The sequence below is a fragment of the Heterodontus francisci genome, chromosome 18 (genome assembly GCF_036365525.1).
Source record: "Heterodontus francisci isolate sHetFra1 chromosome 18, sHetFra1.hap1, whole genome shotgun sequence".
Lineage (NCBI taxonomy): Eukaryota > Metazoa > Chordata > Chondrichthyes > Heterodontiformes > Heterodontidae > Heterodontus > Heterodontus francisci.
This window is the reverse complement of record NC_090388.1, coordinates 49,070,407-49,082,979: the sequence shown is the minus strand read 5'-3', so window position 1 is coordinate 49,082,979 and position 12,573 is coordinate 49,070,407. Positions and strand designations below refer to the sequence as shown.

General features: G+C 40.9%; 1 protein-coding gene across 1 annotated transcript in view; it reads left to right on the top strand.

The window, feature by feature from the left end:
• LOC137379610 (synapsin-3-like) overlaps positions 1 to 12,573 on the top strand; it is a 280,557-nt gene that overhangs the window by 136,343 nt on the left and 131,641 nt on the right. The window contains exons 4-5 of the mRNA XM_068050679.1: positions 310 to 466; positions 10,725 to 10,814. Coding sequence (XP_067906780.1) covers positions 310 to 466; positions 10,725 to 10,814 — 247 coding nt within the window. The remainder of the gene's footprint in view (positions 1 to 309; positions 467 to 10,724; positions 10,815 to 12,573) is intronic.

The window sequence follows — 12,573 nt, the reverse complement described above, 5'->3', positions numbered from 1 at the left end:
TAACAGCACATGATCAAGAGGAAATTGTTGACTATAATCCACTATTGGGATTAAAATAACCAGATTTTGCCTGTATGGTTCATGATGCCACCTGATCCTCAATATTGCTGTTCTCCTGTTAGCCCCTTCAGTTATCTGCACTCCTAACGCTTTGGTGGTGACATGACTTGTTCCTACAAAGAATTCTGAGCATTATTCTGTCACTTTTGTATAACTTCCTTCCTGTCAAAAGAAAAATGTGCTTTATTTTTGAGGCAGACTTGTATATGGGAACTTCACTGATCAAGCTTCTTTCTGATCTCGTTACAGGTCATTCAAACCAGACTTTGTTGTCATTCGCCAGCATGTATATAACATGGCCCATGGCGAGGACTACCGTAACCTTATCATTGGCTTGCAGTATGGGAGAGTGTCTTCACTCAATTCTCTTCAATCTGTCTACAACTTCTGTAACAAGCCTTGGATGGTGAGTTTAGCTGCTTATCTCTGCTGTGCAGACAATGAGGTGATATGTGTACCTATACTGGGAAACATTTAACAACAGCATTCTAAATCACTCTTCGGTATGTCCCCTTCAGTGACTCTGGACTGCAGGTTCATCCTCCACAAGTTGGTTAAAACTTTGGCCCCGATTTTAATTCTGGGTGGGTAATTAATGGGGTGAGCTCGAAATTCACCTGCTGCCCCAGAGAACAGGCCCAGGATATTTTAACTTCTGAGACTCACTATAGAATTTCATGGGTCGGTTTCTAACCTAATTAGTGGTTACACTAGAAACACAGCCCACATTGTCAGTGCAATTCCCGGTGGGCCTGCCAGAGGTCTATTTACAGCGGCAGTGCACCTCTTAAAGTGAAGTGGCATTGCCTTTTGCCTGATATTGCTGCAGGAAGGAACAGCTTCAGGATGAGTCACAGATAGGACCCCAGAGTCTTTGAAGCATCTATGTAGGTCCTGCTGGAAGAGATCAGGGCAAGGAAGCAAGTTTTCTTTCAGCCATTGGGAGGAAGATCCCACAACACCAGATGCACCAAGCACTGAGAGAGATTGCTGAGATTGTCAGCTTGAGAGGCCTGGATGCAGCAGAGGAAGTGATGCAATGATCTCTCAAGAGTAGCAAGGGTGAGTACAGCTCTTCATTTCTCCAGCTCTCTCAACAACACATGGCAACAATCCTCTTACCCCACCTCCTCACTGAACAATTCCCTCCCCTCCATCATATCCTGCACCACCCAGCACAAGGCCGCACTATAACATTTCTCATTCTCATCACAAACACACTCTCATCCCTTCCTTGCTGCCTTCACAAAAGGCACTGGCATCATTCTTCTCTCACTTACTAGACTTTGCACATTCACCAACTTCTGTCAGGGCTCCTTAGTCACTTCATACTCCAGTCACCTTACCATCCTGATTCCCTTTGCTTCTTCTCTCTCAGCACTTGCACACCAAGCAGAAGCCCCATTGTACGAGACACTCACTAACACTCCCTCTTCCTCTCTGTAGAGCAAGACAGAACATACCACAAGGAAGAGGAGTAAGACCAGGAGGAGGACCAGTGAACAAAACGAACATCTTCAAGCTGGAGCAGCAAGCTCTGGAAATCAGTGGCCTGTCCCAGAGCTATCAGAATAGGAAATTTCAAGGCCTGAGGCTTATCTGAACAGGGACCCTGACTATTATTTGCAACTTTCGTGAACCTTTGAAAAACACACAATCACACAGCTTGATTACATCAACTATACTGCATTATGATGCCTGCCATGTGCTACTGTCCAACCTCTTGGTGCCATCCTAACTCTTGTCCCTTTTCTTTTTTCCTTTCGGCCCTTCTTAGCAGCCACAGCTCTCAGAAGAAGACACCTCAGGAAAGGAGAATCCCTTTAAGGAGGCACGATCATGCACTCCAACACTCCTAAGGAGAGATTGACACCCTGTCTGGTTAGAGGGGGTTTACACGTGGTGATGCACCCAACACTGGTGAGCAACAACAGGTACTGGTGATAGGGATATACCAAGAGACAGATCACTGGAGTGCAGTCTATTATGCACTTGACATGAAGGAAACTGGCCATTGCAGAAAATCCCACAGCGCTCTCATTCTGTCTGTTGGCATCACCACAAAGGTAAAGTACTGTTTTGCTGTGGCAAGGAGAGTATTAGTAACCTGTTTGATGCACCTCTGCAGTGCAGACTGGGAGATGTGGCCGATGTCTTCTTTAGCAACCTAGAAGCAGCCTGTGGTAAAAATGTTCTATGCTTTGTCCATCTAAGGGAGTGAAGCCCTCATGATAAGCAGTGAGTGCTTAACCAGAGTATGTATGGTGGGGGGATGGGAGTGGTTGGTGTGGAAATCAGAAAGAAGCGAACTGAAAGCTCAGAACTGCCTTGTAAATGTACGACTCACAATGGCACACAGATCCTAACCTGAGTGGCTACAGTTGAGTGTCTCTTTAAATTCAGCTTCTATCATGTTGGTTAGTTTGTGAAACCAATTTGGCTAAGTTTTACTCAGTGGGTTTGCCACTAGGTGGGATTTCGGACCCAACCAGTTAAAATCAAGATTCAGATGATATCATCAGACCCCAATTTGAATGTATTCATGAGACATTCCCCTCTTTCTGGGTGCCTTTGTGAGCTGCAGAGTAAAAGTAGTGGTCAATGAGATTCCAGCAGGAACACTACGTTGATTTTTGTTGGTTTTATCCACTCTCCCATCCTGTTCCCACCAGGCAGCTTGCATTAACATCAGTATCTGTTGAAATAGTTACATCGCATGGATTAACTCGTGCAGTAATGTCAAAAAGATCTTTTTTTATGTTTGTTGGACAGCAGTGAGTTATTTTGTTTTACCCAGTGTATAACGCACTGTACAGGAGCTGATACAGACATGCAAGATCTAGAGCACAAGATAAGAGCGAATTGAATCCTTTTTACCTCTTCTGTATAATGCCCATCTCTGTCACAAGAATTGCTGCTAAACAATTGGTAAAAATTTTCTGAGAAAGTAAAACTTGCCACAGCCCCACAGCCTGACTCACTTGGACCACAGCTGATTCACCCTTCTCATGCTAGGTTTAGTTGTCAATATTTGTATTGAGACAATGATGTCTCGGAACACTACTGAATCTTTTCATTGCCAATAGTTGTCCCTTGTTATAAAAAAAAACATTGAATCTTGAAAGCATGATACTGATGTCTAGTTACAAAAAGCTTATGTTCAGGGTATTTTAAGTCCCTTTTTGATCATCTAGAATTTAGACAGAACCAGAAATGTGAGTTGAACTGGGGTTGCCTTCTTTAATTTTGGTTTATTGGGGATATGTTCACCGTTAACAATTTGTAGTTATTAACAGTAACTAGAAGCTTTCCCCAGCATTGTTCCCAGTGAATTTGTGCAATGCCACAGACGGGCTGTTGTGATGGAGAAGGGCATACATCTCCAATGAGAGAATTTAGAAAGAAGTTTGTATGAGACCTTCCTAGAATTAGGTCCTTGATAATAAGTAATGTTTTCTTATACATTGCGGGTCAATAGCCAAATATTACAGAAATAAATCTGTTTATATGAACAATTGTTTTTGATTTCCCAGTGTAAGTAAGTAAAAAGACTGTTCCTGTAACTATTCAAAATGTATTACATAATATAAACATATCATTTTAAAATTTATAATTGTTTAAATCTTCCGTTGTCATATAACATACTGCAAAATATTTTTAATCGGATACCCTATCTTTTCAGAAAAAATACTTCAACTAAAATGTTGAACATATTTTATCTTGTATGTGAACGGTGACAGATAGTGATACATAGTTAAACCCAAGGTTTTGAAAATGAATGCTGCAAGACTGTCAGGAAGAAAGAGGTTATGAACAAGCTGGAGTACAGGAGAGAATAGTCAGGAATGATCGTGCTTTACATTGAGACCTACTGATGTGGGGAAGTCTGGTGTATTTTTTATTTTGTTTTATTATGGGAAGCTAAGTTGTAGTAGTGAGCCTGATCATAGCCATTGTCCTTGATGTTCATCTTACTGTGAAATAAAGCAGTTGTTTGTTTCATTTCAAGCCCCATCTCACCAAGCATTTGCTCGGTCAACACTTCCAAAAGATTAAAGAAGTACATGTGTGAAAGATGCACTTACCCAGTTCAGTTCACAGGCTGTTGTAGAGATCATTGTGCACTCTTGGATTACATCATTGTGCAAGTCAATACAGGGCAATATGAGTAAACATTTATAAATGAAACACGCTCAGACAACTTATGGGAACGACTGACGCCACTGAACCAGAGAAAGTGTGAGAAGGCAAACTTGAATCTGAAACACAAACCTTATTTCCAGTCATATGTTTTTAAGCTGTTGAGGATTTTCAGAAGTATTTTGAATGATTTGATCAGCTACAGTTTCTTTCTATTATTGTTTGCTGTTGATTTGTTCATTTGATAAAGGTCTAGAAGTTTCTGTACCCTTTCCTTTCCCACCACCCCTTCATCTCCCACATCCTCTACTGCTCCTCTCACTTCTTGCCTTCCATCCTTTCTTCCTCACCCTACCCCTCTCCATTTTTCCAGTTCTCCCTATTCTTATTCCATCATGTTGCCTTCTCCTTCTCCTTCATATCTGCTCCTCAAACCCTGAATACATCCTTTCCCCTTAGCCCTTCTCCCCATTCCCTCTATCAGCCCTCTCAGCCCCTATTGATCTCCCTACACCTCCTTTCCCTTTTTCCCTCCTGTCTGCCAGTCTGTCTCTAAAGCCAGTTTCCTAGCACCAAGCTGAGAAGTAAACAATTTGTTTCTTTTGTTATTGTACTACAAATAGCCTAGCATAGCAAGCACTTAAAAAGAATCAAATTAGTGCTGGGAAACTGGCATAGATGGATGGGAATGGGAACAATATCGAGATCGAGGGGAGTGGAAAAGCATCAGCAGCAGGCTTGCTGTCAAAGGCCCAAGATCTGAATATGGTTCTGGAGGATGGGAACAGAGTGAACAAGGCTGGGGGGGTGAGGGTGCGGGTGGGTAGCTTCCATAAATTTAAAATAAAGGTTACTTAACAACAGTAAATATATATGTTAAACCAGTGTAAATTACACTTAGCTGTGGGGAACACTGTGGCCTGAGGGAGACTATTATTCGATCAGTCTGGCCTGCATTCAAATTTCTGAGTCCCAGAGGTGAAACATTGGTATGCTAACCCTTGCACCATTCAATCCTCTGGAACTCAACCTGGAGGATCACCCCACCCAAGGATATAAGTCCTTAAACACAAATTAGAGAGGAGACACACACCACAACAGCCAGCCTAGCTTTTAATGCTGAATCCAGCTTTTGCTCTGAAATTGTAAGGATTTTAAAATGTTGAAGAAAGTAATTTTAAATTGGAGCTCAGAGACTATGCTCAGCTAAAATAAAAATTAAATTCACTCCAGGCGTAAGCAAAGTTAAAATCTTAGGGGGGAAATCTTTACAATATATTAAATTGCTGTTTGGCTCAAAACTGCAGTAATTTACACGTTTTAATGTCTTGGTTTTTTTTATTTGGATATTTCTAAATTATTTACATGAGTATAATGATATTGTGGTAAGCTACCACAGTGACTTCAGCGCAGTGTGGCATATTAGGAGAGATGTACAAAGCAATACTTCACTTGATAGCAGAATTAAGAAGTGGCTGTTTTGCCTTTAACAGATTATCTGGTCATTTATCTCATTGCTGTTTGTGGGATCTTGTTGTGTGAAATTTGTTTGCTGCTTTTGCCTACATTACAACAGTGACTACACTTCAAAAATGCTTCATTGGCTGTGAAATGCTTTGGAACCCTTTGAGGTTGTACAAGCAGCTTTATAAATCCGAGCCCTTTCTTTTGAATAAAATGTTGAACAAATGCCTGTGATGGCCTGACTGTGGTTCACTAGTACCTGTATATAAACCTCTTAATGACATTTATGCGGGGACACATGGATAAAGGAGATGATCTCTCTGTGCCCAGTAAGCATGTAGTGATGAAATGTCCACAGATCCTCATAATACCTTCAAAGACAATAGTGGGCTTGTTCTGCACAAGTAGCTTCCAGGATCTTGAGAACATGACTTTTTAATTGCCTTTCATTGAGTTTAATTAAGAATACCTGGGAAGATGCAAACTTTGCCACAATTTATAGAAAACAATTTTTGTTTTATTTTGTACATTGCTGCTGAATGACTTTAACCCTCTAATCCCTAAAGCTTTTCTGGGGAAATATGGTTTAAATCCCAACTAAATGTGTCCAATTTGAAAAGAAAATGTTTATCCTTGCCCCAGGAGTTGCATAGGCTATAAAGTGCCATTCAGTGATCCTGCTGCAGGACTCCAATGTTAGATTTCCTGTTAGACTCCTCATGTTGCACATTCCTAATTTCCTCCAACTTATATCCTTCCCTTTTAAAATCGAGAACATCTGGCACTTCCTGGCTTCAGTGTGCCACTGGGGTAAAGGGTAATGTTGAGCTAGGCTGAGTACAACCCCAACATCAATTGTGAGATGACTGGTATCTGTGTCGTTTCTCTGTCTCCTTTAGTAGGATCGTTACAACAAGTAAATTTGAGAAGCCTAGGAACAGGTCACTTGTCCGATCTCTGATTGGACAAAATGAAAAGAGAAAGAGGGAGATTAAAAGCAAATTGAGAGAGTTACTAACCAATCAGGGGTGGAATGAGTACTGAGGAAAAATTCAAAAGAATAATTTCCATCTTTTCATCTTCCTTTCTTTCAAACTCAGAGCCAGGCACTTTTTATTAACAATGATCTTATAAACACAGTTTTTCATAGTGAGTTGTTATGATCTGGATTACACTGACTGAAAGGATGGTGGAAGCAAATTCAACTATAACTTTCAAAACAGAATTGGATATATACTGGAAAAGGAAAAAAAAATGCAGGGTTATAGGGAAAGAATGGAGGTGTAGAAGTAATTGGACAGCTCTTTCAAAGATTCGATACAGGTACAATTGGTTGAATGGCCTCCTTTTGTCCTATAAGATTCTATCCTATTATTCAATCTAATAATTGACCACCATCTGTTATCACATGACATACATGCTAGCTCTTATATAAGTACAAGAGACACCAAGTAAAAGGGAATGATTCACTGCAGTTTGATACTTCCATTTTCCACACCATCTATTGCTGTAGCTTCTTTGAGTTAAACTACGAATTTGGAGAATTGTTGATAGTTTTTTGCTGCATGGAGTCATACGAACTAGGAACTGGGTTGAGATGTTCTGGCTCATTTCACATGGGGCTTTTACAGCCAACAGCTGGTGGAGACTATCATCCCATCTTGGCTGAATTTAAATTGGAGATTCAGAGATGAAAGGGACAGTGTATGGGATTTACTTTTAATAAAAGAAGATAAGTTTTCTGACATTATAAATAGTATAAATCAGGCCCTTAACTTCTCTGCTGGCAGCTGAGACAGTTCTTATGTTGTGACTGAAATGAAGCACTTCAAAGTAACTGCTGTGTGTCCAAAGCTTTTAGCAAGAGAGTTGCTGAAAGAGGATCTGTCACCAGTTGAGCCAGCTGCTTAATCCTGCTCATTTCAAAACTGGGACATTTAAGCAGTTAATAACAAACTGAAGCATTTAATTTCTTTTCCAGTTAATTTTTTTCTTTTCAATATAGCACTCTAGTATGTTGGCCATGCCTTGCATATAAGGGCCTTCAATTGATCAAGTGTATACCTGTTACTTAATTAGTATGCCTTTGATTCTGTGTGTATCCACATCCTAGCCTATGTGTATGGTGTGTCTGCAGCACTGTTAACTATGGGCTAGAACCAGGTGTTAGATTTTCAGTTATGAGCCAGCCACAATCCCAAGATGACACCTTGCATCACAAACATGAATGGTTAAAAACGACAAACTCCATCTGTCACGTTGGTTACTGTTGCACGTTAATCAGAGTTTGATGCCCTATCAATGCTGACAATCCTGCTGTAAGTCACTGATTTTCATTTAATTATAGTTAGAGTGCCTCCTAGTAAGCAAAAAGAAGTGGTCACCTGCCAGAATTCTCCTGAAAATGTTGTTTGCGCATTAGGAAAGATGAGCACTTGTTGTGGTATAAAAACAGTTGGGAGAAAGTCCCGGCATTAAAATTAATGAACAGAAAATTGTGGGCTGCTGGTGCCCAATTTATCAACTTGCGCCCCCCCCCCCCCCCCACCCCCCAATATGTGCCAGGAACACTGTAATGGAAAATGCTGGTTGTTATGTTGACCGGGTCTTGTCATGAAATAATGAAAGGAAAGGAGGCTGATTTATTTTTAATTTTTGCTATCAATTTGTTTTGTCCTGGAACACACTGATATCAAATTATTTATAGAATTTTTTTAATAAGATTCAAGACTCATTTGTTTCCCACTGTGGGGCCCCACTGGAGAGCAGCCAGTCTTTCATTATGCACTAGTCTCTAATGTATTTTCTGTATACATGTTATTAAATAAATTAAAGGTCCTGTATAGGGAGGAGGCAAAGGAGTTGAGAAAGAATCATTGAGGAGGAAAGTAACTCTAGGGAAAAGCAACTCAAGGTTTCTGGAGCTCATTGTTGTGAAGGTTAAAGGAATGATAATTAGAGTTTGATACTATTGGTGTTGTAGGATAAGGAAACTCTAGGGGTTGGTGCTGTGAGTATCAAAGGAGACGATATCTTTAGGAGTCTGTTCTGAGTGTTAAAGGAACTGGTAACTCTAGGACGTATTGCTGAATTTTGAAATATGGTTGAGTAGCTTTCCCACTGGCCTCTGCCTGCTTTTGTGACACTAATTGGGTGGATGGCAATGCGATATGGTTTGGAGATTGGTTATGTCGGATCTCCACCAATGTCATTTCCGACAACCGGCAGAAGCACCTGCCTCAAAACCACTAAACATTCATTTGGGAGCAGCACCATTCTGCACGACATGCCCATCATTCTGGTCTGCAGGCATCATATGCAAATTATGCTTGTTTTAAATGCATGTCCATAATTGCTAGACAGTGGTAAGTACAGGGAAGGTCATGGAAAGAGCACCATAAAATTAAGGTACATGCATTTTAGCCATTTGTTAACTGCTTTTGTTGTGTGTTTTTTCCTGGTAGAATTTAGATTCTCCTGAGTCTTTGTACCAAGTGCTGTAAATTATTTATTTTTTGCCCCAGCACCATTACTGTAACCAGTGCGGTTTCCACTGGGAACCCCCATCTTTGGTGGTTTGAAGACAAAGAAGATCAACAAAGGGATGCGAGACAGGTTAGGCTACAAAAAAGGTGCTCTGTACCCACCCACGCTTACCTAAAGATCTGCAGACAGGGGTGAACATATTTTGCTTTGGCACATGATTTGTGCCACCTGGTGACAGCAACTTCCAAGCTTTGCACGCACAGCAACTTCATCACAATGATAAATTTATGAAAACCTGAGTACCGTTTACCATCATGCTTTCCCTCTATGCCAGTGTGTGAAGAATGTGTTCAGAATTTTAGTTCTTGTGCTTCTCCTACGTGCTACCTCTGTGCCATTTAGCCCATAATGGGAATTATAGCAACAAGCAGTTAGATTCCATGTGATGAATTTGGCAAATTGATTGCATAAACAATTGTAAGTGAAGGAACATTTTCAGGTAAAGGATAGGAGGATATGAGGCGCTCTACTACCTCTTAGATATTGATGGTAAGCAAATCAAGCACTTTAACAGCATGTGAAGAGAGGTTATTTTAAATGACAGCCATGTTTAGTCTGTGTATTCTTGGATGATGTGGGCAATTCCTGACCTTGTAAGATCATTAAACATTTATCTGCACTGTATTGCCATGAGGCTGCAAATGTTATATTACTGCCAAATGCCTTGGCGATCTATTGCCCCTGAGATGCCCCTCTTGGAGCCCTACACTGGTCCATGGGAAACAGGGCCTCTAACCCCTAGTTTACTTCCTCCAGCAGCCCTTCTAGATCTGCATCACAGAACCTAGTGTTCTCTGCCCTCCTGCACACCTGCAAGAAGCTGGGTGAGGGGTCAGTACCATTAAATTCACACTTCAGTGCTGAGAACTTGTGTCTAACATTTTGTCTTGTCCTTTTCCTCTAATGTCACAAAATATCCATGACAGTATTCCTCTATATAGGAACCAAGCCAAGTTCTGATTGCTGCAGATTGCAAATCTGCGTCAACATGACTTGTGCTGTCATTTGTATGCCATTTTTAATTGGCATGGCGATGTGTTAATTATCAATTCAGCCACTGTCTGTACAAGCTCAGTGAGGTTCTAGAGGCTGCAGGTTGTTTTCTTAACTAACACTGGCCCACCTGAATTTGTTTTTTTCTTCGACTCCTTGGCAGGCAGTCGACATACTTTCAGGACTCTTGCCAATGTAAGTCTCACCTCTTGGCCCCAAAATCCCCGCCCCCGCATCCCAGCAAAAAGGTATGTGAGACCAAACAAGAGGCAGTGTTCGCTCCCTCCTTGGCCTGCACTTGGCATCTCTCCATCAATGGCGAGACTGCAACCCGTCATCATTTCTTGCTGCATGTTGGTGTTCCAACACTTCACATTACTGTGCCTGCATTTAAAGAAAAGGATGACAACTGGATGAAATTGTTGTTCAAGAGACAGAGTTTGCTCTGGATGTAGGACAACTACAGTGAACAGGCGATGGAAATGAGAATGAGTTTGTTTACAGATGTTTTTCTCTTACAGTTTTCCCAGCTGATAAAGATCTCCCACACCTTGACTCCAGCGAAGTTCCCACTCATCGACCAGACATTCTTCCCCAACCACAGAGAGATGGTGAGTATTACGCAAGCTGGCTTTCCAGATGTGGAAATGCTGCAGTGACTCTCCTATGTTTGTACTTCATGAGTGATGGACAGAAGGAGTGGGGGATCATCTCTTTAATTTTCCTTCAGAATATCCTGAACAGGAAGTAACTTTCTATGAGGCTGCTCTCCAACCCATATGCTTTCAGCTAGCCTAAATCTTGATTTTGCTCAGTTATTTCAAAGCATACCCAAGGTCTTTTTTTTACTTCAGAATTTAATTATATTTAAAATACAAATAAAATTGCACATCGCTTTTGACAAGTCCTGGTTGCTATCTTGGGTAGGTTACAGATGGGTTCAATACCTAAGTCAGTCCATTCTGAAAATGTTCTTTTTATTCCCATTTTATTGGCTGTTGTGCTAATCGCTGTGTCCCTTTTTTTACTGAATTGTGTGAGAATTTTTAAACATCAGCGTATATACTTTTGAAGATGCAACCCAGAAACTCAGCCATCGTGTAACTGATAATGAGCTTAGTGTCTGACAGACATGTCCGTGGATAGGATACGGACATGGCTATTTAAAAGTTTGCTTTCTCAGAGATGTTGAAGCTGACCTAACACTATTGAAGGAAGCAAAAATTTTAAAGGTGAGGTGGAGATCTTTGGAATAAACTAAATGATGAGGCTCGGTTCATTGAAACTTTTCTCCCTGTTTTTGCTTCTCTCCGACATGCATTGAATCATCCTCAAATATTAATAGATCCACAGGGGCTATCCCAGCCTGACACTTTCCTGCTCTTATGCACTTTACTAGTGAGAAAAGTGATCAGAAGTTGATTTTTCCATCCCCTAATCCGAGTGCACCTCGACTGCTGGCCTGGCTAAGGTCAGAGTTTGAACTTGTAGTTTTTCTGCGCTGTATTTACTGAGTTCCCTACAATATAGGAGAGTATTTTGCATTGAGAATGGCACCTCACATTCCATCTATAAGCAGGTAGCATCATTTAGTTTTGCTCTGTGCAGTGGCTGATCCCAGACCATTTGCCAGTTCAGGCTATTATTTGTTTCATGTAGAAACAGTCCTTTAGTAAACCCATAGTCAAGCAGAGGTTACAAGATTGGGTAGTGGAAGGCCTGTACTCACTATGCTTTTACTGATAAGGAGGCACCCACTTAGGAAGCCAGAGCTCATTCTACTTATGCTGGCTCTATACCATCTATATATGCTGTTGCTATTTCATAAGCCAGAATCTAGAGGGTTTCCTTAAATGCTATCTTAAAGACTGTGACCTAGAGTAACTTCCATGCTCTTAGACCAAGGCAAAACTCCTTACTAACAGCTCATACACACTTCAGTGCTGAAGTGCTTCAATCTGGGCCTGAACTTGCTGTTCTTCAGGAACCTTATTTCCAGTTTCTGCACTACTTTAGTCTAATCAATTTTTTTCCTGTGCAGATTTAATAATTGAGGAAGAATAGCTTAAATACTGCAGGTATAGGTATAGTGCTCCCAGTTCTTGTTCCTTATTTTTCATATTTGCTCTCTGAGCCAGTATTGTTGGAATCCTTTTAGGTTTGGTATATGTGTGTGTTACATTGCACATTCTTTTACTCTACTACGCTGCTGTCTCCCCAATCAGAGAATTAAAAGTGCACGTGCATAGATCTTTGAGGACATATGGAGAGAGTGGTTAGTAAGGCATATGGGATCTTGGGCTTCATAAATAGAGGCACTGAGTATAAAAGCAGGGAACAACTAGAGTATTGTGTCCAGTTCTAGTCATC